Source organism: Ischnura elegans, chromosome 6 (assembly GCF_921293095.1).
Source record: "Ischnura elegans chromosome 6, ioIscEleg1.1, whole genome shotgun sequence".
Taxonomy (NCBI): Eukaryota; Metazoa; Arthropoda; class Insecta; order Odonata; family Coenagrionidae; genus Ischnura; species Ischnura elegans.
In genome coordinates, this window is record NC_060251.1 from 73,960,315 (window position 1) to 73,985,789 (window position 25,475).

At 38.0% G+C, this 25,475-nt stretch overlaps 2 protein-coding genes across 4 annotated transcripts; one reads left to right on the top strand and one right to left on the bottom strand.

Annotated features, from left to right (window-relative positions):
- Nucleotides 1–365: 365 nt before the first annotated feature.
- Nucleotides 366–18,476, bottom strand: LOC124161007 (probable glutamate--tRNA ligase, mitochondrial). Of its 3 annotated transcripts, XM_046537143.1 has the most exons (10): nt 17,927–18,475; nt 17,564–17,799; nt 15,450–15,644; nt 13,937–14,148; nt 11,558–11,777; nt 11,060–11,217; nt 9,497–9,651; nt 9,043–9,200; nt 2,067–2,165; nt 366–1,310 (listed from the first exon to the last, which is right to left on the bottom strand). In XM_046537143.1, exons 1-9 carry the CDS (start codon nt 18,075–18,077, stop codon nt 2,079–2,081), a joined length of 1,572 nt encoding a protein of 523 aa, XP_046393099.1. In that variant the 5' UTR covers nt 18,078–18,475; the 3' UTR covers nt 366–1,310; nt 2,067–2,078. The 3 variants fall into 3 exon arrangements, with proteins under 3 accessions (XP_046393099.1, XP_046393100.1, XP_046393098.1); XM_046537144.1 differs by lacking the exon at nt 366–1,310 and having other exon boundaries at nt 2,020–2,165; nt 9,497–9,648; nt 17,927–18,476; XM_046537142.1 differs by lacking the exon at nt 366–1,310 and having other exon boundaries at nt 2,020–2,165.
- A 58-nt stretch (nt 18,477–18,534) lies between these two features.
- LOC124161011 (protein SEC13 homolog) lies at nt 18,535–20,308 on the top strand. The gene is made up of 2 exons (XM_046537145.1): nt 18,535–18,756; nt 18,981–20,308. Exon 2 carries the CDS (start codon nt 19,027–19,029, stop codon nt 19,978–19,980), a length of 954 nt encoding a protein of 317 aa, XP_046393101.1. The 5' UTR covers nt 18,535–18,756; nt 18,981–19,026; the 3' UTR covers nt 19,981–20,308.
- The last annotated feature ends 5,167 nt before the right edge of the window (nt 20,309–25,475 follow it).

Genomic DNA, 25,475 nt, shown 5'->3' on the forward strand with positions numbered 1-25,475 from the left:
CCTTATCAAATGAAGAAAACTTTCCGACCTTAGCCAGTTTAAATAAGTGATTATTAAGACATGTTTCCCTGAGCTCTGCGCCTCATGCATGCATTGGTAACCTCACACGATGTAAAACTCCTATCTTCTCGTATAGAAACTAGGTCCCCGTGACGTCACGTGGAGTGGCATCGCATGGGCGCCAATCTGGCCCTTTTCAAATGAGGATAAAAATGGACCATTGCCATTCGTCTAAACCGGTATTTCTAAAACGAAATAATTTGTATATTATGAATACAGTAATGGTGGGTAACGAATCGCAATCAATGCCTTTCGTTTTATTTGATGAAGGAAACTACCCTATTGAACGACTTGTATATAATCGGCATAGCTCAAAACTACTGGACGAATAGGAGCAAAATTTGGTAAACAAAAGTTTTTCATGCTGAGGTATTAAAATTAGGTGCACGAAGAAATCTTTTGGGAGAAAAACAAGTTTGATGTAGTTTTCACCCAATTAACACCTCATTTGAAAAGCATTGAAATCAATGAAGAACTTTTTCCATTTGCTCTTTTGAATTACTTACACTCAAGATATTGGTTTGAAATTAATGTCATTCAGTGGAAACACAGTATTTTATTATTTCAATCAATTTTCCTTACAAGATTTTTTACATCTCGTAATTGTATTTTAAGGCCAAATTATTAAAGTATTCTTCCAATCAAGGTAGGTTTCCACAGAGGACTTAAAGAGGATTCTGGGAGCCTCCACTTCCTTCAAGCACTTCCCTCTTCTATACACCATAAGGACTCCCTTTCGTTTTATCCTAAAATCCTATTCTCTTCCTTCCTTTTCCTCATTTACCCAACATTCTACCCTCCAACAATGTTCTCAACATCTCCTCCTTGATCAGTACTTGCTACATCCATACTTTCTGCCTCCTCCATATCTCATCTAGAAGCTACCTCTCCTCATCCACCATGTCCAACACTTCGTAGATCATCATCCTCTCCATCAACTTCACCATCTACATACCCACATCCTGAAGGCCTTCAGTATTTTCTTGTTGTGCTTCCAAAGAGTCCATGTTTTCCCACCATAAATCCCTACACTCTAGATCAGACCCTTCACTAGCCTTTTCTTTGCAATCTTTCCTATTGATCCCTACATAAGCTCCTCCCTGTTCCTGAATGCCTCCTTTGCTAACATAATTCTCTTCCGGATGTCCTGAATCCATTTTGCTCTCAGAAGCAGTCAATAGAAGAAGAACATCACTCAGCTTGTAAAATCTGTCTTTGACTAGCAGACAGAGAATCCAGTTACCAATACCCTATGGACCAAACCCACAGTGTTTATTCAATCCACCATTTTCTTCCCTGCATGGCATATAAATTTTCTATGCACATACTATGTTCCCACTCATTGTCAGTACCTCAGCACCATCAGAAATCTCCTATGTTACCTGTACACATTATCATACAAAAAATATTTTATTGTTTCAGGTGATTCTTGAAAATGCCTTAGGCCCACAGACTTCTTCTTAGAAATTTCATGAATAGTAAGCCAGTTTATGAAATCTAATTGGTCGGTGCTTTGTTTCAGTTTCACTCACCCATTTATTCAATCTGAAGGTTAGAATGGATTATTGATGGCAGAGCTCACTCCAAATTAAGCCATATGCATGTATATAACAGACATAAAGGGTTAGAGGTAGCAAGTCCTTTCCCTCTGTCATCTCACACTTAGAGGATTAATTTATTGGATTTCCAAAGGCTTGGATCTGAATTGGGAACTGTTCCAATTAGTACCACAACGCTCAACCCACTGAGCCACCACACTTGGCCAGAAACACAATAAGAAAAAAAGCTAAGAAAGAGTGCTACCATGCTTCAGCCCTGAGCTAAGGTAAGATACACATTTCCATTATAAGAGTCTAAATTTCTATCACACGCTTTATACAATGGCACCCTTTTTTGATAAAGAATGTAAGACTATGGATTAGAAAATATGGCGTATTTAAAATAATGACAAGACAAATATCAACAGAAACCATCACAGTTTAATCAAAATTGCTCAAATAACTTACATTGTTTACTCATCAGGATTTTTGTAGAACCCTTCGCAGACGTGCCAATGAGCTATCTTTCCCAAGCACATCAAGCATCTCAGGTACACCTGGACCCTCCTAGAAATATCAAAGTAAACTGGTATGAATACACTTTCAACATTTTACTTCATTTCTTACACCATAAAATATTAATTCATTGCACAAGAAAATATTTTAACTTTCTAGTACAATGTCAGATGAAGATTTCTTTTCACTTATGCCTTAGAGGACCAAACACTTACATCTTTGAACAATAGTAACACTGACTGTTTCCTATATTCAACTGATAGAAAGCAGTCCAAATTTCGTAATGGGAGAATTTGATACTGTGATATCTTTATGAATTTTTTCTTTGGTTGACCATTAACCTTTACCTTTAACAGCCGACTAGTCATGAGTGCTACATTAATTTTTGTTACCAAGATAGCAGTTTCTTGGAGATTCTAAGGACTTATTGAACAACCCTTGTAAAAGTGAATATCCCATAAAATTTGTAACAAGTTTTCTAACTTGGACCTCTTGAAAAACTTAAAGAGGATTCTGCAGTAATATGCATAAGAGATTTTCCTTTATTTGCTTAATATCAGAAAGATTCAAATAAAAAAATAGCATGAACATTGGAAATACCCATCCCTACTCATAAATAACAAACAGCAGAAAATACAAGCATGGCCTTACCAACATCTCAAAAGAGATGCCACCAATCTTTAGGAAGTCTGAGTACATTGGTGGGTGACATTAACTTTTTATGAAACTTATTAATTAATTAAACTTATTAACTTTTTATGAAAATTTTATGAAACAGGCCTTCAACCATTCTAATTAGCATAATGTGACCAGAAGCAATGTTTGCTTACCCTATCAGATTAGCTCTATCCATTAAAGTAACTAGTCAATGCTCCAGGAAAGCACAATTTGCATGGTCCTAGCCATAGCATGTCCATAAAAAGCTCACAAAACAAGCATACTGAATTGTAAGAAGTCATATCTGTATGGTCAATTATATATACACCCATGTCTCGTATAGCGCAAGGGATGCGTTCCTTGGGGTCTTTGCGCTATACGAATTTGCGTTATACGAGAGCGTTTTAACATTGGGAAGATTGGGATGCGTTCCTGGTAGCATAGGTCTTGGGTATTGAATTTCCTCTAAAAAATATATATTCCCATAAATAGCCTTAGAAAACATTATTTATATAAATGTTTATAGTTTATAACATGTTTAAAAATAGTATGCACGCATTTGAAGACTTTTATTCACGTCAAAAAAAATTCTTACGTGCTTTAGAAATTCGGGTCGGCTAACATCTGCTATCTCAGGGGTTCGTAATGCATTGCCGGCAGTTGACGATTTTTCAAACCAGTCTAAAAACAACTATTGTGTCACCCAGGCCCTTTTGTCGCTCATCGAAATGACAGGAAAATGCTATTTTGAATGCCATTTCATAGCTAGCGGAGTTTATGAATGATAAATCATTTTAATTTGAAGTCCTCCGAGTCATTAGCAGCTACGTGAAACAGTCTTTAAATGCCTTGAAACCTGACCCAGGTTTTCCTTCCCTGAAAATGAAGGAACGAGAATGCATTCTTTTCCAGAAGAATATCGTCTCGTCAACACTAAAAACTAGTTGAGGGGGAAAGGAGCCACTTTCAATCACAGCTTGGAGTTCATCAGAAAATGTTGTGGTGACTGCGCTATCAACACTTGCAGATTCACCTGATATCGCCGCACTGAAAATATCTGCTTACCGTTTAAATTCTGGAACCAACCGGAGCTTTCACTAAATGTTTCGGAGCGATTACCACTCTCGTATTTTTGTACTGATTCACTATGAACTTTCCGTATGTGTAGACCGCTTGGTTGAAGTTGGTGCGGCTGAGGTCACTGATGTTTTAACTTCGTCTTTATTCAGAATAAGGCATCGTGCGTTTAAACTTCCGCACAATATCGCTTTGACATTCTCCATTTTCAAAGCAATTGACCCATATCAATTTCTCTTCAAGGTTTATGGTTTTTCTTGATAAATTCTTGATTTTTCTACCCGCATTCCTATTTTTTGCCATTTTCTCTTGGTTTTTACTGCACATAGCTCTATTGAAATCACCTTCTTCTGCTGAACTGAATTCTTGAGACGCAGAGGGCCTATGACTGCGGGGAGGGAACGAAGCTATTGTGTTTGAGACTCTATAGCGGACCCTCTTGTATGTTGATGCTATTCATGCGCAACTCGGCCACCACTCCATTTCTCCCCCGTGAATACCGATGACCTTGAAGGCTTTAGCGTAGACCCTCCACCTGGAATGCAATCGCCCGATAACCTATGACGGCAAAAATTACGTCTCAACCTCAACCAGTATTGCTAAAAAAAACTCATTTCCACTAGCCTCACGCTTAATTAATGATCTAAATAAACTCATTCTGTTAAGGAGACGAGATAAATTACTTTGGTAGGCCGGCTATCTGGATCCAATGACGAGTAATACTTTTGGCCAGTGCACAGCAATGGATTTCGATTCATATATAAACAAAAAAGAAGATTTGAGGCAAGCAATAATATTAATATGCGTAAAATGATAGAAATTTCGTGTGTACTTAGCGCAAGTTCACGTTTTATCATGAGAGCGTTTAAGATTTTTGATTAGGCTACACTGTATTGCAATGTTTCCCCGGGGAACGAATTTGCGCTATATCGAAATTGCGCTAATCGAAATTGCGCTATACAAGACATGGGTGTACGTACAATCACTTTCAAAAGTCAATCCACATGCTTGATGCAGACGTATCCGTATTCTTCGAAGTTGACCTTCACGTATTGCTTTTGCGTTCCTTGTCCACTGGGGATCGATTTGACTTGATTGGGTTGTGCAAATGGTGCAACTTGACAACTTTAACCCTTGCCAAGAGCCCCAAGCACGATTTCAGAGCCAGTAAGACCCAGTGAACCCTCCTCCCCCCCCCCTCCACAGCCAAAAAATTCCACCATCAAAGAAAGCAGAAAAGAATCTAAGGATTTTTTCGGCGAGTAAACGCACGAGGAAGAGAGAGGAACATCTGAGTCGTTTGGTGAACTTAAAGCACAAATAGACAGCTCATACAGCACAAATAAAAGTTTCAGTGCATTTCGAACATACTACTCCAATATTTTTTTCTCCACATCATCTGGCGCAAAATATGTTAGAAAATTCTCAATTCTTGCAGACAAAAGAAGCAAAAAAGGGGAAAGACTTAGTATGACCTCTACATGAAAGGGGCAAAGGTAAAAGATATAGAGTAGACTCTTGTTTATACAAACAACCTAATTACGTAGTTTTCATCATTAAAAAGTAAATCGTTGGGCCCGTCAAAAAGGATCTATAGTAAAAGAAGCTTTTTTATGAAATTTTCGTTACTACAAAATTGAAAACCTCAGTCCTGGTCTCAGGGGTTACAAAATGAACTTTAGTATGAAGTTCCACAAATAAGCAACGGCATTTAGGTGCGTATACACTACGCTACATTTAAGTTCATCTTGTATACTGTGCCCTAGAGAGTCAATCATGGCTCTTTCTTCAGTAGGAGATACTTCAGTGTGCACACAGCATCATATAATAAGCTTCACTCCTGTGAAATCATGGTGACCCACTGATTATCGTTCAATAATTGGACGTACTACTAGTCCTCTTCCTAGGCACATTTACTATACGAACTTTCAGGGAAATGCACATCCAAAAAATTCAAGCGTGCCTGAAATTTCAAATTTTATGTCTTTCAAGTAGGCCGATGCGTCGCGCTCTGGCGTGGGGGAACTTTGGGCATAATCTGAACAAATCATCATTGAATTCAGTGTGACGTCAGGAACTGTTCAGCATTTTGCCCATACTTCCTTCCCACAGACAGCGATTTTTTTCACCTCCGGCTGCGTTCATGCCCAGCTAGATTAGTTCATCACAATTGTGAGATAACGCACAATTGAGATGCAGTGTTGCATTCTGCAGGATAACCGCACTCCTCAATTCCTTGCATAGGTTTATCAACTTATAAGCAAGGTCTCAAGGAATGCATCTTTTTCGTATATCAAGCACTTACTGTAATCGGGAAGATATCAACCCTCGATTGCATCATGCCACATTCTTCTTTTGAGAAAATTAAACAATGTGCTTGTTTTATACATTTGCACATAATTTAATTGCATAAATATAATACACTAGACTCTGAAGCTATTTCGCAGAGCGACTACATGTACAGGAGGTTCAAGAGACAAGAAATTTTGACAAACTATGTTTTTTACGAATATTCCTTACAGAAATGTTCATACGAACTTCGTTATTACAAACCTACGGTTTTCCAGTCCTGTGAACTTTGTAATAACTAGAGTCTACTGTACCAAATGAGCCTTAAAATGGTAAGAAATAGGCAAACAAATATTGTAATTAATGCTTCTGATGGTTTTTTAATTATCGAAAATATATTTATGACAACTATTAAGACACTCGAACTTTCGATGAACATGAAGCAATGGGTTAATTACCGTATAAGCGCGTGTAAGAGGCGCACCTTTTTTCCCAGAAATTGCAGCCGAAAATGAGGGTGCGCCTCTTACACAAACTTCTTATCTTCCCCCCTCCCCTTCACCGGTCGCAAGTCTAAGGGGAACTGAGTGGCCTTGGTTTTCAGTGTGAGTCAGTCATCTGTAATCCTAGGTCAAAAAAAAGCGGCAGGCAGGGGAGTTTCTCCCTTAGTGACGTATTTTTAAAATGCTCCTGTTTGCTTTTCTTGTAAGCATCGCGCCGTCACGTCGGTACCCCAGAGATGAACATGGAAAAGATCGCGCGGGGGTTTTTCGCTCCGAAGGGCGCGCTAAATTTACTGCCGCGAGTGGGCATCCCGCGGCATTTATACTGCATATAGTAATCGGTTATCAAACGTAGAGAAACGCGTATTTTTGAATGACATATCTGGTCAATAGTCAATATCTGTCTTGCCGAGTAATTTCCATTACGCCGAGGACCTGATTTTCCAAAAATCATCTTCAGACGCTAATATGAGGATTATTGCAACTGAAAATTATATTGGTGTCAAAACCTGCGCTTTAAAAAATTCGAACGAGTGTGTTCACTGTTGGACTAAATTGTGGATGGAAGAAATCAGAAATGCTTATAAGTGAAGAGCGCGGAAGGAGAGGTCCAGGGGAAGGAGCGCGATCTTCTTCGAAGCAAGCAACGAAATACGGAGGGGAAGGAGAGCGCTCCCTCCCCTCCGTATTTCAAGCTACGAGGCTATGAGCGAAGGAGCACGGGAAGAACACGTCCGATCTTGAATGTGACGTCGCTGCCTTCAAAGCGAAGGGGCGAAGGCGCAGCAATGTGATATACGCAGTTTGCGTTGCCTCAAGTTTCCAGTCCGTCTCGTCTTGTTTGAATGCGCTTATGCTACGCTTGTTTCTTCCGAAATTGTCCTGTTTGGACTATTTTGAATATTAGTAGCCTTGTTGTAACTATAAATCTTTGTGTCAAACAATTAGAGCTTAAAAAACTTAAATTCTGTCAGATATGCGTCGCGTTAGATCTCTTTCTTTTTTTGAACCTCGTGCGTGTCATGCAATTATTGAAAGCTATCGAGGTATCTTCGGGCTCAGTAGATGACTCACCTAGCATTTGGCCTCCATAAACTGGGAGATTGATCAAGGTCAGTTGGTGAGACGGGGTAGGGATGAAACACGTTTCCATTGTTCCCCTGTAACTTGATGTTTTCCTATTTTCCTGTGGGGTCTCGGAAAGGAAAAAAAACGGCAGAGGCATTGGCTGATGGAGGACCGAGTGTGGTTCAGTTAAATCTACGACGTGGTTATTATCCTACGGCGCTGAGATTGCCCCGATTGTTGTCCAAGCTCTTGGGAAGGTTCATGCTATGTGCCTGTCGTGTTTTGCCTTAAAATTTTCCACGGCTGCAATTCTATTGCAATACTCCTGCGAGAGCATTTAAACAAACCTTCGTGAATAGGACAAGCATCGTAGAGCAACGGCGTATGCGAAGAGAGGATCGGAACTCTTTCTACTCCCTCTTATACCGCTATTATCGCCGCAGTTATCAAAATTTCCTCTTTAAATTAATATTGAAAGAGGAAAGTTCGATAACTATCGAAATTCCAGGCGTACGTCTGCAACACCGCGCGATAGTATTAAAAAAATGCCGCCAAAATTTTTTCTTCATAGAAATGCTCAAAATAGGGGTGCGCCTCTTACACGTGTGCGCCTCTTACACACGCTTATACGGTACTTACTGATGCCTAGAATATATTAATATATATGTATTTGAATATTTGCTTGGGGAAATGTTATTAACGACAGGAATAAATATCATACCAAAGTAAACATAATAATTTAGCACACATCAGTACCTTTGATTTATAGTGTGATGAGACATGTAGAAAAATGTAGGATAATATATATCCCAAGAAAATGCTTAGGAATAATGCATGCTGCTTTCAGGGCATCTTAAATACTTAAAAATAGAGCAATATGCAATAGTACTGTTTGGTTATAATATGTTAAAGGCATAATATTGAAGGTTATTTTAAAGGCAACTTTTAGTATATTCTTTAAGATGTAAATTCCTATTTTCGTTCCTTTCTTATATGTGCATTGCGGCACAGATACATCTCGGTATTTTTTATTACAAGCCAGACAACTCAGACCATCTATCTCAGAATACTATGAGGGCGAGAATCGCATGACTGAGAACTTATGCTTTGACTTGTGTTGTTGCACCGGGAGTCGGGGAAGTCGCGAAGAATTTAGGAATAGTGAAGGATGCCTCGGTAGGACTTAAGCGGACGGTGGAAGTCAAACTGGCCCTTTCAAGGCACAGAGGGCATAGGCAATTCCCAAAGTTCGAGCCCAGAGGAAAACGTTGTTGCTCACACTGGCCGTGGAGACCTAATTTTGAAAGTGACTGTACATGTGTACGTCTACAAACCTTTAATCCTGTTATTTGTTTCCTAATCAACTTCATAGTTTGTCCAAAAGGTAGCCCATGTTCTTCAGCAAAGCAACGAAGCCTACTTTTAAGTTTATCTTTAGTAAACTCTTTATCAGGTATTTTTGTAAGCTCACCAGTTATCTTCATAAAAACATCTGAAAGGCAAAAATATGGCAGTATGTGACAGATGTAAGTTAACAATAATCATCAATTTATCATGAACAAAATATCGACACGGCATACAACTACACGTGAAGACTTGATGAATTTATTTGATTAATGATTATAAAGTTTTCTTGCCTGTGCACTAGGCCAACCATTACTTTAGAAAGGCATACAAAGTCATTAATCCCCAAAAATGAAGGAAGAGGTAACAAAAAATTCTTTTGAATTAATGTGTTTGAAATGTGTTATGGAAAATATGTTTTGAATGAATATTAATTAAACTAACCTTCATCACTTGAAACAGCATTTGATGATGGTAAAACCCATAAAAAGGCAAACTCGGGGGATACTAAATCCTTTATGGCATGAATTCGATCCACACCCCATAACAGGATTCGTCGGATATGGAGCTCTCCCAATTCAAGCTCATCATCACTCCTGCTAAAAAAAATATACATCCACATATACATGAGACTGCAGTGATTCAGTCTTCTTTGTACTCACCACTATAAACATCTTGTATAAATATAGCCATAGAGTGATAAAAATATGGGCACTGAGTAACATCACATTCAGTAAAATGAATGATTTTGTCTCGGATGGAGTGTAGCGCTTGAGGGCGCAGAAACATGGACCACACATTAGAAAAAAACGCATACAGTAGTAAGGACATCAGGAAGAGAATGCATAAGCAAAGGAGGTGTTCATGAACAGCAAGCTTATGAGAGGATCATTATGTAAAAGCTTAAAGAAAAGGTGTAAGTTTCATCTGGAGTGCAGTTCTTTACGGTGCAGACACATGGACACTTAGGAAGGAGGACGAGAGAAGACTGGAGGTGTTCGGGATATAGGTCTGGAGGAGAATAGAGAGGGTGAAGTTGTTGGAGAGGAGGAGGAATAACAAAGTGTTGGCTATGGTGGGTGAGGAGAGACAGCTTCCAGATTAGATATGGAGGAGACAGAAGATATGGATGCAGCGAGTTCTGAGAGGAATGGGATGTTGAAATCGGTGTTGGTAGGGTAGAATTTTGGGTAAATAAGGGAGAAGAAGGAAGAGAGTTTATTTAAAATCACAATTCAATGTACTTTTGCACGTAAATTACATAACATTATTTGCCCTAATTATGCTAATTGACTTGCTACTAAGGCTATAATCATTTATGGTACAGCACTACAATTTTTAACCACAAATTTTCATTTAAATCTGTTGAAATTAACTATATTTTTTTCCTTTCCATCTTTAATTTAAAATCATTAGCAATAATATTGATTGACATGCATGCTTAGTCCCTGGTAGGTAATATGATGAGTTTGGGTGCAATGAGCTTCTCCAAAACAATCTTCTCACAATGAGAAGTAACGTCAAAGTAAGCAGTAATGCTGAATGAAGCATGTCAAAAATAAAGAGCTACTTGAAGAGCTACGTGTTTTAACTTCCTGGTGATCTGCCTGTCCGATCTCATGAGTCTGACGGAAGGCTTGTACCAAGAATAGATCAATTAAATACATATGTTGTAAATTTAAATTTCAAGAAACATTATTTGGAAATTTTTCCATTAAACTTCAGCCCTAGTCTAAATTATAGCTAATGCAATATGAAATGCCAAAAAATGCCTAGAATTCTGAAATTACACCATATTCCACCACCAAGATTTTCTCAAATATTGAAGTCAAAAATTAAATTAAAAAGAAACCTCTTTCTCAGATATCTACTAATTAATTTTAAAAAATACCATAAATTTTAAATATGCATAAATACTATCAACTCAATTTAAAGAATATGCTTTGATATTATATTTACAAAGGGTACAATCAGCAAAAAATAATTCAATTTGTAGAGAGTATTTACCTTTGGAATTTTTCCTTAATCATACTCTGCAACATCTGGACTAGTTTTTTACTCGATTCTTCATTTTTTAGAAGGCGCTTTATTTCCATCCTATTAAAATCCCCTAAACGATCAGGACGAAGTCTACAGGAGTTGGTACCAATGAGACCAAGGTCAAACTAGAAAACAATAATTTCACTTTGGTAAAGAAAAAAGTCTATTTATCCATGGAAAATACTGATGTTTAATAATAAAGGATATTACAATTCCAATCATGTACCAATACAGGTAAATTAGGAGCAAACTTAGGTAGGCATGAAATAATCTATCAACAGAGGGTCAATAAAGAACAATAAGCAAATCTCCCAGTGAAAAAACCTACTGATATCATTACATTAACTAGTGAAAGTAAGTAGTAACAATGTATTCACTTCAGCTTATGAAGCTAATAATACAAAATTAATTCTCAAAATTTACCACTGTGTAAACAATTACACAAAAGTAATAACCTCAACTTACATGTGAAACTAGTTCATCAATCGTTAGACTTTTAGTTTTATCTCTATTCCTAAATCCACCACCAGCATCTGTGACATAATTTAAAAGGGCACCAGGAAATATTCCGTCTTCCCTGTAATAGTTGACTTGAATATCTCCTTGTCTTTTAGATAATTTTGAGCCATCAGAATTCAGAATAAGGGGCAAGTGGGCAAACAAAGGTGGTGTCCAATCCAGTGCCCTGAAAAAGTTGAAATTGTTCAATTTAGCCCAAAAAATTGCGACTAATTTCTAAAATGCTATCATTGTTGAGCAGGTGACTTTTTCACATGAAGCTTTTATTTCCAAGTTAAGAAAATTCTACGACGTAGCAACAAAAATAAACATAAAAATGGAAAGCCCACCTTACAACCAAAAATATGGGTGTGCTTACAAGTGGCAAGCTATGGTGAGTCTTAATTGTATTACAGTAGACTCTCGTTATTACAAAGTTCACGGGACCTAAAAACTGGAAGTTCGTAATAACGAAATTCGTATGAACGTTTCTTTTAGGAATCATATAAAAAAACCGCATATGATAAACGCGATTGAATTACGTGGAAATATATATAAACAGGAAAATTCGTTTCATTTTCTCAACAGAAAAATGCGGCATGACATATGATATGATGACAGGTTAATATCTTCCCAAATACAGTAAGTCCGATATACAAAATACATAGATGCGTTCCAAGACTTTGTTCCTAAGTTGATAAACCTAAAGTCCAGCCGCCAATAGTTGTCCGATGACAGGCAGAATGGTCTAGGTCGACGCAGCATTGCCAGGTAAGAAAGGGAAATGCCTACAAAGGGCTCCATGAAGAAATGAGCTGGAAGGGACAACGAGCGTGAAGGACCCAGAGGAAGAATCACTTGTTTTGGTGATTCGAAGAAAGAGCATGTTTTGGTGGATCAGGCTTATTTCAGTGCTCTTTCTGCATTTGACAACGTTGTATTACTAGGCGATGGTGTGAGGTGCGTTTAGGGGACAGCGATTGGCTATAAACCATGCTGGCGCAGGGTTATCAGCCCCTCCTATTGTGCCGTCATCGGAAAACTCGCCGGCCGGACTGTATGCAAGGCATCGAGGAGTACGGTTATCTTGCAGAATGCAACACTGCATAACAATAGTGCGCTAACTCACGATTGTGACGAACTGATCTAGCTGGGCGTGCAATGCAGCCGGAGCCAAAAAATGGCTCTCCACAGCAAGGAAGAACGGGCGAAACACTGAACAGTTCCTAACTTCACACCGGATTCAATGATACTTTGTTCAGATTATGCCCAGAGTGCGAGTTCCTCTACATCGCACTGCGTAGCAATGGCCAAATCAAAAGGTGCCAAATTCAAAATTTGAAATTTTTGAATGCTGGTATCTCTGAAACTTCGAAAATTGAATGTGCGTAGAGGACTAACTGTACATCAAATTTACAAGCTGTAATGAGTCCGTCACCATGAATCCCCAGGAATGAAGCTTGATATATGACGTTGCGTGTATGGCAAAGATAGAACCATAATTGATGCTCTTGGTCACAGTACACGAGAACTTAAACGTGGTGCGATTATTAAAACTTAGAGTAGTGAATATCCACTTAAATGCCATTGCTTATGCGTGGAACTTCGTAATAAAGTTCATTTTGTAACCACCGGGACCGAGGTTCGTAATTTCGTAAAAACAAAAATTTCGTAATATCGTTTCTTATCCTATAGCTTGGATAGGCCTTTTCGTCGGAACCAACGATTTCCTTCGTAATAACGAGAACTTCATAATAATGTTGTTCATATTAACGAGGGTCTACTGTAACAATAAAAAGACTTTGATTCACATAAGCTAATTATGTCACCATGCATAGCCAAGTTCTTCTGATCATGATGGCAACTCATGTGTATGTAATTTACTTTAGTTTCTGCAGTTTGAATTTTGGCCTACTTATGTCACCTCCAATTGATTTTTAAGCTCTGGGTTGTTTGATAGCTTCATCAACAAACTGAGCCAGATCCCCAAGATATAAGACAAGTTTAATCACCATCTCAACCAAATAAATTGCCTGACAACATCAGACATGATTCTAATCTTACTCTTTCACTTCTACCCAATTTTTATTGCACTATGAAGATTTCACAGACACATAAGGCTCTCAAAGCCTCTATTATGTGAATTCCCAGCAAGTACTTGGCAGCAGCATTAAAGAGCTATAGATATAAAAGAAGATGAAAAATAGAAAGCAGCAATGGTTATTAAGAGCATGGACCCTTATAAAATGATGGAATGCACCTCGTACCAAAACTTTTCATAAGACAAAATTGATTTTGTCACCTAAAGAAATCAAGTTTTCAGCTTAAGTGTTCATAAATACATACCTGTACATTAGGATATGCTTTGGAGTTGAGATCTGCCACTCAACACCCCTCAAGACATGGGATATGCACATATGGTGATCATCCACAATGTTAGCCAAATGATAGGTGGGAAACCCATCAGCCTTCAAAATAACAGGATCCCCTTCATCGCTACCATAGGAGATAGATCCATAGACAAGGTCATGGAATTTCAGGCCTTCTATCCCATCCATCTGGAAGTAAAAAGGCTTTTTTTGTAAACTGTATTGACGGCTTATGCTTGAAATTCTTAACGTTACACTATGGACATATGATTATCACCATTATTATTTTTAGAAAGGAACAGTTGGTCAGTTTATGTACTGATGTAAGCTATAATAGTGGTGTATTAAAATTTGGTCTAAGAATCTGCTTGAATTCAGGGGGTACTTCCGAAAAAGTTCTTCTATCATATTAACTGCACTCTATGTGAAGTTTATTGCTTAAATTATAATATATAATACGAAAAATTAACAAATAGAAATTATAATTGCATGGTGAAGTTTAAATTAATGCTCAATATTGAACCCCACTAAGTGTCATCAGGAACCCATTTCATATTGATGGTAGATCAAAGGAAGCCTGGCAACCAAGTGCTTGAGAAGATTTTTAAGATTCTCCAAATGATCCATATACCTCACCTTTATCTGCCAGTATTTCTTAACTGACAGATTCAGTGAGTCCAAATTGGTTCTTCAACATTCAATTCATCTCCTACTACTCTTGAGTCCTTCCCATTTCCCTCAAAACCATTACCACAAAAGAGCAAAAAAAATGATCAACCCAGTCTTAAATAATACTTGGATAGAAAACGGACTTTCAAAGCTGGAGATCCAAGGCATGAAAAGATCACTAATTAAATTTTCAGGATGTCATTAAAGATTGTTAACCTTCATCCTTGAATGAAGATAAAGGGCTTACAGAACTTTGATCAAATCACAAGGTTCCAGATGCCAAACTCATCCTCCTCAAGTAAAATTAGAAGAAAAAATGTTTACAGCACTATATATTTTCTGACATTCAATTGAATTAGACATTCAGCAGCCACAGAACCAAAAACATTAAAAAATTAGAGGACAAAGAAAACCAGTAAAAAGATGGAACAATTTACATCAGGAATGTGTTCTTTGTCTTTATTTTTTGTACATCATATAGCCTAATATATCAATACTTTCAATTAATTATTTTCCATATAATTTCTAAAGTGAAGAAAAGAGAATTCTTATCAAAACCTTAATAAGATGAAAGAATAGTATCATTGGTCTGATGAGGACAATTTTTCAAGTGCTAGTGGATTTGAACGGAAGGACTTGCATGCAATGCATGAAATAAGTGATAAAGGATATGAATGAGAAAAATGATGTACATATCTGGATGTAAAATATATTCGTTGATCCGATAAATGAGTGGATACTCTCATAACCCAAATCTTAGAATTGCTGACCACTGTTGATGATGATTAGAAGTACACATCAAAATTTAAATGATAGAAAACCTTAAATCTGATGCAGTGCCTTTCACCATCCAGAGCTCTCTTCTTAGCAGACTCAGGGTCGATATGACGACAACGATTGTCATAGCGAGGAACCTGACGTCTCCTCAAAGAATCCTTTCGAAGCAAATCTAACCTGTAGTCAGTACAGAAACACCTGTAAGCAGCCTTCCTGTCAAGCATTTCTTCAACTGCTTCCTGAAAAAGTACATTCGAGTAAGTGGAATTAAATACCAAATTGATTCCTATGATTAGAGAAATCATTAATTTTAAACATGATTTTAAACTTGAAATTGTGTAAAAATATGATTTTGAAATTAATTTCATGCACAATTAATCCTTGAGACTCAATTTTCATACAAGTAATTTAAAAATGAGCCCACTTATATTAGTGAATTGGTAAAGCAAATTTAAGAGTTATGTACATACAACCATATAAAATATATCTCTTCACTTTCTTGAGAAGTAGAGAGAATAAAATCGCTAACTTGATAGAATAATTTTCCCTTTAACATAGGGCCGGCTTTAGATGTAAAGAGGCCCTAAGCTATTCCACACATCATAAGAGATGTTTTCACCTCCCATTTTTAAGTTTGTAAATTACATGAGAAATAATAAAATATATTAAACAATACATTTTCACGTTTGTTCATTAGTCATTTGCATAGAGTTTCTCCTGAGTTATAATTCAGTGAATTAGTGTTCACTGCTTTTAGAGTACATAGTGTAATTTTAATTTTGCTAACAATTTGAATGCAGGCCCCTGTTGATTTTTAGGTCCTAGACTGAAGCCTAGTCAGCCCATTAGAACATCCAGCCCTGATTAAGCATATACGAAATGATTGGGATAGTGTGGTGGCTGGGCATTGGCTTCCGAACCAGTGGGTATGATTTTAGTAAAAATAAGACATCGCAATATTTCCACTGAGTCATTGCAAATGTCTAACTTTACTAATTTTAAGAACTTCCACCATATTATGCCCAACATCATACAAGATACAGTGGGTATGAGTTCAATTCCCAGAAGTGGCAGAGTTTTTTCATACTGCTTTATATCCCTTCTGAGGTGCTTAATGGAGGGAACCTAAAGTGCAGCACTACATCCGTCCACTGGAATGTAAAATGTTAGTCCCCTAAATGTCTTTCGAGAAGAGCAGGCTCAGGCTCGTACCTGGTTTCTTTTCACCATCCACTCTTGGTGCACATGACTTTAGCTATCAGTTGCCTCCTTCAAATTGCCATATTTTTATTTTTTTTAATGTATAAAAACTAATGAAGCTGACACAAATGAGATTGTGGGACACTAAGCTTATTATGAAAGTTGGAAGAAACTTGACCAATCAATGCCAACTCCTAGTATGGTGTGTCACTATGCATATGGCAAAAACAAGGACCCTGAAAAAGTACCGCGAGAACAACCTCCAAGAGATCAAGGTACAATTTGACTAAAACAGTAAATCACAGAAAATAAAAATTTTAATGGCATTACTTTTTTTCACTCCCTCACGAATTTCGACTGAATGACTGCGAAATATATAAAACCAATTGCTCAGGTTATGGCGGTTTCCCAGTCATTCTCACTTGTCTACATAAGCAAATTGAATAAATATATGTTAATTTGATCAACGATATTCCATAATACAACATGAATGAAGATTCAGTGAGTCAGTCAGATGATAACTATATGGAGATTATTGTGTGTTCCAAAGAGTATACATCCAGGGTAGCCAATAATATTCACATTTCGTATATATGTCCTCAACATCAGTCCTAAATTGAATGTCTAATAACTTTTGGAAATGAAACATCAAAACAGAAATCAAAAATACCGTGCAACATTATGTCCTATCATAAAACATCCCTAGACGTCTCTTCGTTACTAAAAAGAATGTTAGGTAATAGGAAGAACAGAGGAGATTTCATAATATGTTTGATAGTGTTGCTACAAAGTAAGGTCACGAATAATACTCAGCAGCTATTAACCCATTTAATCCCTCATGAAATAGACAAAGCAACACAGTTTAAGATAGACCAAACGAAGCATAGATAAAAGCTAGCTCAACCTATTTTTCCTCTTAGTCGCGTTCAAAGCAAAGAAAAATTAAGAGCTAACTTACCTTATATAAGCCAAGTCTTTCAGACTGAATATAGGGGCCATAATCACCTCCCACACTAGGCCCTTCATCTGTTGTTAGACCGATCCATTTCAAGTCATATTCTAATTGCTTCATCGCTCCACTAACTAGTCGACTCTGGTCGGTATCTTCGATACGAAGAATGAATTTGCCACCTCGTGATTTGGCAAACAAATAGTTGTAAAGAGCAGTTCGGATACTGCCCAAATGCAGTTGCCCTAGGAAAAAGTAAGGTCGATTAAATGTCTTTAAAATTAGGATATAAACAGCGCCAAAAGGCATTTACCAGAAATATTACATAGAATCTTAAGACTCAAATGACAGAAGATGAAAAACGTCGCTTACCAGTTGGACTAGGAGCAAATCTTACTCGCACATCTTTATCATTGTTTGATGGGTGAGATGAAAACGTTTTAGAGTTTGAAATTAATCCATTTCTGGTCATATTAAATACCACAGAAAAGGTTTGTCGGCTAACTTTGTTTATATTGGACATTTTCACCTCTACACTCGCACACAAGAAAAAACGCACACACGAGGGCGAATTCAAGACGCAAGAGTTTTGATTACTTGTAAAACAGGATATAATTTGCCTAAATCATGTGTAAAATGCACTCTTCAAGGGATACCCACATTTTTCATCATCGTGAACACCATGGCAGAGCCATACAACTAAATACGAGCCATGAGTACGAATGCATTCTGCCACCCATTAAATTGTCACATCACAATAAATATTTCAAATCATACTTAATAACAATTCTCGATAAAATCTTCACGAATTTACTTTCCCCTTTGCGGATCTACAATAAATATAAAAGATATCGACACTGATACACACAGGTAATGTTGACATTCAAAACTCCCTGTAAACAGATGAAACGCGCCTACGCCGTTGCGCTTCATGCTCTGTTGCCGGTGGTTCCCTAGAGGTGGACGGGGTCTTCCGATGTTGCCAATTTCATATATTGTTTTGTTTACGTTGAGAAATAATTTTACAAGTGGTCTGAATTGGCTGTCTACGCTGCCCCGCGCTGCCCTTTTGTGTCTAAGAGCTGCTTTATCGATAGTTTAATGAATTCAAGGCGCAGTTTAATGTGTGCTTTTCTTGTTTGATGTAACCGAAGTCTTAACAAAATATTGTATTCACGTTCCATACGTGGACGGGCAGTCAGGTATTAATTTGAAGTTTATTATCTAATTAATTCTTTGTCAGTTTGTAAATTTAAAGTGAAGCATAGCTTTTGGTCCAGTGTCTTCCCAAAGTGTGTTCTTGAAAACGGGAAATTCTGTCAATATTTTTAGTAGGTTAGAGTCACTAAAGAACTTGTGTGCCTTTATCGGGTGAAAAAACGCGCACAGGCTTTGTAAATTCAGTTTTTATTTCATTTATTTGCAGGTTCATTCTATTAACTGAAAGGGCTTCGCCTGAAATTCTTGACTCAATGGTTTCCCTTGTTACCTCTGTTGACACTGCCCATGAGGATGTCATTCATGATGCTGAGTTAGATTTCAATGGGGTAAGGCTTGCTACGTGCTCATCTGATCATGCTGTCAAAATACATGACTTGAGGAGTGGAACGCAAAGGTTAATTGCGGAACTTAAGGGTCATGATGGTCCGGTTTGGCAAGTGGCATGGTCTCATCAGAAATTTGGAAATCTCCTGGCATCATGTTCCTACGATAGAAAGGTGATAATATGGAAAGAAACAAATCAATGGGCCAAAATTTACGAACATTCAGTTCATGAATCATCGGTTAATTCGATAAGGTGGGCTCCCAGTGAATATGGTTTGATACTTGCTTGTGGTAGCTCTGATGGTGCTATTTCAATTTTAACACATGTTGGTGGAACCAACTGGGAATTTAAGAAGATTGCCAACGCTCATACGATTGGTTGTAATGCTGTGACATGGTGCCCTGCCACTTACGTATCTTTATCAACTTCTGATATGCCAGCTACTCGCACAGCACTCGTTAAACGCATTGTTTCGGGAGGATGTGACAATCTTGTTAAAATTTGGAGAGAGGATGATGATAGGTGGGTGGAAGAGACGAAGTTGGAAGGTCACTCAGATTGGGTGAGAGATGTCGCTTGGGCCAAGTATATTGGGCTTCCTAGAACAGTAATTGCCAGCTGCTCTCAGGATCGGAGAGTAATCATTTGGTCGAGTGATAATTTTGTCAGCTGGTCTGCCTTAGTATTGAAGACCTTTGAAGACGTAGTGTGGAGTGTATCTTGGTCAATAACTGGTCATGTATTGGCGGTTTCTGGTGGTGATAACAAAGTTACCTTGTGGAAAGAAAATGAAGATGGCCGCTGGAACTGCATTAATGATCTTTTGAGAAGTGATGGTTCGTTATCTAAATCAGAAACCATGGGACCTAGCTTCCTTTAGTATCGAAATAATTGATTTTTAATGGGACATTGGTGCTGGGAGAACTTGTGGTGCTTGAGCATGGTCATTTGAAATGAAGAAGGCCATTATCAACTGAAGAAAAATTGGGTGCTGATACTTCTTGTATAGACTTTGGGTTGTTTATTCAAGGCAGAATACAGTTGAGATTCAGGATGAAGAATTGAATATGAGGAGCAGTGTTCACCCTAATGCTTTTATTTGTGCTTTAGTTTGCTAACTAGAACTGAGCTGATCTATTTATATCTATGTATCATGTCCTGATTGGGCTGATTCGATTGTAAAGTGAAATAAAGGGATTATCTACGAGTATGATTGTTTTGTGAGATAATGTAAAGCTGCAAATTGCTATACAGTGCTGTTTTTAATAATGTGCTCTGTGATGATCGAAATGGAGCAATTTCGATTTGTATTATAATTTTTAATATACGATATGCTTATTCATATACTCTGACTTGTTTAATTGCATTCAATTTGTTTAATTGAAAACCAATTCATTTAAAATAGGTTTTTTAAAAGCAGTGATGGACCTACGGTAACTAGGCCCAATAGGACCATTCATTGCATCAAAAGTAATGTTGGATATAATCTAACTTTTTTTAAAGTTACTTAGGGATATAGATATATTTTATAGCAAATTTACCTGCAGTAACTGATAAAAATACAATTTGTTATAAAATGGGGCCTGTGTTAAACTTTTTTAATATACACCGATCAGAAACGGTGCTTTCAAAACTAAGCAAGTAATCACAAATGTAAGCCACAGTGCAGTGGCAGCCGCTGGATATATTTTAAGTCTTTTTTTTACCCAAAACTTAGCCAGAAACCATAATTTTAGGATCTTATAAGGAATATTTGTCAGGGTAAGCAGGAAGTGCAGAGACCCTTCTCCAGAAAAAAATTAAGATAAATGGTTCAAAATCGTGAGTTTTACGGTCTCCTGAGGGATATTTTATTAATCCTCACCCTATTCTATAAGTTATATTAAACCAATGAAGTAAAATAGATTCAACTTACTTTTCTGTGAGCTCTGGGGGGGTTTTATCCCACAAAACCCCCTCCCCTCACTGCACCACTGCCTCTTAGTATCAGCTGAGAAGGGTTCTTCCTGATCCTTTGGTTTCAGGTCGAAACCACAGCAATGGTGGAGATTTTCCAGTGACTACTGAATTAGTGCTTGAGTACTTTGTGGAGAATAACACGAGTACAGCACTTCATCTATTATATGGGACTTGAAGCCATGGTCCCCTTATGTCTACCGCTTAATGCAGACTATGCGAACATAGGGTTTCTCTCCACCCTTCCTTCCCTACCCTTTCCTCATGGTGCAAATGACCTGAGCTGTTGGTCGCCTCCTCCAAATTCCAAATATGTCACAGTGCAACAAGTGTTTTTGGGTAATCATTCATTCACATACCTCTCCCTCCCCATCCCACACAACTCTATTGACTCCCACCTATATTCATGAATGCATGATCAATGTCTTTTCCCAACCTTATGCTTCACTCGAAGAAAGAAATTACACTACTCAAATTGAGATAAGTTGTGTACATAACTAGAAATAAACCGTTATTTTCATTCTTTAAAATTAGTGATAAAAAATATTTACCCTTTTACTGCGATTGGGTCGCTATATTGGCCTGAGTTTTGTTACTCATTTTATTTCATGATTGCGCCCGTTTCACAGGCTGCCCAGCTAGTACAAAACAGGCCGAGATGGCATGCCATCTCATTAATATCGTCCCATAACATAGGCGGATCTAGGGGGGGTGCGTTCCCCCCCCCAGACCCTAAAAAAAGCAAGATTTTTAATACGGTGTTGTATTGTGTTCGTTTTGTATTACGAGGTATCCTTGTGCCTCCCCAGAACAAAATCCTGGATACGGCCTTGCTTGTGCCCCCCCCAGAAAGAAATCCTGGATCTGCTCCTGTCCCATAATACATTTATGATTCTAAGCTCTAAATATATAATTAGCATTGGGAAAAAATCTAGATGCATTCAATAAATTTAAGTAATTGAAATAACTTAAAATCTTGCAAATTCCATACGGAAAATAAACTTGACAATCTTTGCACATCCCACCCAAAATGGGACGTAAAACATTCTCAATCAGTGATATGCAGCTAGATCAGTGTAACCACATGAAACAAGTCATTAAGTGATTATTTATGATTAAAGATTGTAGACACAGTAATTCTGAGGCATTAACCTGTGCCTGCAAACCTTTTGTTACTGCAAGATCATACATAAACCTCATTGATTCAAATTTCAAGTCGCCCACCTAACCTAGCATCTCACTCTCCTGACACTACTCTTACTGTCTCCTCTCTGTTGATGCAATTGAAAGTCTTGTCTCACACCTCAGCCTATGTTTTCAGCACTCAACATGGGCTGCCTTGACTTGTTCACTCCCTGGTATTACCTCCTCTTAGTCCTCTTCAGGGCACCCATGTTCCACCTCCCTGGCCTTTTAGTCTTCTCCAAGTTTATTCAAGTAATAATAATGCACCTTTTTAAGGCCTGTTTACATGGTACATTGACACGTATGGATTAATGTCTAAATGTATGAATGCCAAAATGCACCAGATAACCACCCAACTTGTGCGAATGCATGCACAAAAATTAGAACCTGTTCTAATATGGTTCATGCATTCGTACATGTTGCTTTCCGGTCCACAAAAATCATTCATGCAAATAAACATTAACTCGTACGTGTTAATGTATCATTTAAACAGGCCTTTAGAGCTAAGTTGTGGTCTAAAAATTCAAATCTCACTGGGAAGCAGTGCCAGTTTTTTTTTATTGGTCCTAAAACTACAGTTGTCAGCTTCAATGGCATTGGGGATAAGTCCTTGCCTATCATACTGAAGGTCGCGGTTTGAGTCCCATCTGAATAGTTGCCCCTATCCAGGACATGGATGTGTGTGATTGTCTACTGCTAATAGTTGTAACCCTGGATGTAAAGGCCTCATTCTGCTGTTTTCGGGGATAGTTGAGATAAATAAATACATAAAAATAAATGTTCGAATATACAATATGATTTCTCCCCATGTGCTCCGGACTTAATGAGTTTCACATTAAGCCAGCCTATGGATATGCATGAGGAGGGATGTTGGCCGAAGGATTTCATGAAGATGGTTTTAATTCCGCTACCGAAAAAGAAGTAAGCTGTGGAATGCAGAGATTATAGGACTCTTAGCCTAATATCGCACGAGCCGAAAGTGGCACGGAGGATATATTGAACAGACAAATGGAAGAGAGGGCAAATGAGTACTTGGGTGAAGATCAGCTTGGTTTTAGAAAAAAAAGTCAACTTGTGATGCAATGTCGGTCCATGGTGGAGTGGAACCTAGAACATGACCAGGACGAGAACGTGTTTACCTGCTTCGATGATTTTGAAAAAGCATTTGATAGAGTGGACAGGGTAAGCAAATGGAAATATTGAAGAAAATAGGAGTAGATTGGAGGCATAGGCAACTGATTCGTAATCTTTATATGGCCCAGATTGGACAAGTGAGGGTAGCTGACGTGGAATCTGGGTGGGCAAGCATCGGCTGAGGAGTGAGTCAAGCCTGTCCACTGTCACTGTTGCTTTATGACATGTACACTGAGGAGATGGTCAGAGAAGTGTGGGATGAATTGGAAGCTGGAGTGAAAGTGGGAGCAATGATGTTTAAATCGGTAAGGTTCGCAGATGATCAGGCACTGATTAGCCAGTCAGCGAGGGGACTGCAGGCTCTAGATGTGTTAGACGAGCGGTGAGAGGAGCGTGGGATGAGGATTAATCACAAGAAAACTAAGATAATGCGGTTTTGTAAAGCATCGCAAGCTAGGAATGTGAGACTCAAGATAAAAGTAGGTTGGGAAAAACTTGAGTAGGCAGAGCAATTAAACTACATATGTGAGTGGCACATTTGAGGAAAACGGATACAGTATTAAGGACATCAGGAAGAGAATTGCACCAGAAAAAGAGGCGTTCATGAACATGAAGGAGCTTATGAGAGGATCGTTATGCATGAGTTTAAAGAAAAGGTGGGTAAAGTGTCTGATATGAAGTGTAACACCTTACAGTGCAGAAAAGTGGACACTTAGGAAGGAGGATGTGAGAAGACTGGAGGCATTCGAGATGTGTGGTGAAGAATGCAGGTGAAGTGTACGGAGAGGAGGAGGGATGATGAAGTGCTGAACATGGTGGGTGAGGAGTGGCAGTTTCTGGACGAGATAGGGAGGTGACAGAAAGTATGAACAGAGGGAGTACTTACAATTTATAGTGGGGAGGGTTTGTTGAAAACAGTGTTTGAGGGTAAAATGTTGGGTAAACAAGGTAGAAAAAAAAGAGAATAGGATTTTTATATAGAATGGAAGGGTGTAGCCCTTACTTTGAATTGAAGAGGGAAGTACTACAAGTAGGAGGGGGAGGCTACCAGAATGCTTCTTAAGTATATGTCATGGAAACCTATCTTAATCGGTTGAATCAATGCCTTTTCATTGGTTGAATACTTTAATAATAATCCCAGAGGTAGTTTTTCAATGTAAGCGTAATAAGGATGAGTTTTTCAAGCATATTTAAAAAAATTATAGGCTCCTCAATCACAGGGTTTCAAGAGGACTTTGAAGAAAAATCCTCTTGAAAACCTTACCTACATTTCTTGTTGCTTCACATGGGATAACAAATTTAGCTATAATAAAATATTTTCAGTTTAAGGCCCAAAAGTGTGTGTGAACTATGAAGATTTAACAAAATAATCGATTTTTATTAACCTTGATTTACTAGCCCTAAATCTGGATTTTACGACTTGCGACATAGATGTGAAAATAGGGAATCTAAATAGGAAAATTACTCTATTTTCACATCTATATGAAAATGTGGAAACTAGTTCTTTGAATTACCAGATTACATTATTACCCTCAATTACGCGAACAAATAATGATAGAAATGGGTCACCGGTGGATATGGAAGAAGTAAATCCTGAAAAGTTATTATCTTCTGTTCCACATGGTGTTGTTTGTGAAAGTAACAAGCCTGTACAGCGTTTATCGATGGACCATATTCATTTTTCCTTAAGAAATAAAACAGATTAAAAATGTGTTTTGGATAACGTATCTTGTACGAACATGTATATGAAAGAACACAGGGGTGCAGCTAGGAATTAAGGCTGGGGGGGGTTTAGGTGCTACTAATACCGGAGTGTGTGCATGGAATACTCACCAGGATAAGCTGTAGGTGCGAGATTAATAAATTGCGGAATTTTAAGATAAATGTTTCAAAATGGTGAGTTTTACGGCTTTCTGAGGGATATTTTATCAATCCTTACACTATTCTACTAGTAATATCAATCCAGTTAAGTAAAATAGATTAAGCTTAAAAATTTATCTGAGCTCTGGAGGGGGTTTTATCCCCCTAAACCCCCTCTCGCTGCGCCACTGAAAGAGCATATTTCAGTGAACAATCAACCGTTACCTCATCTCAATTTGA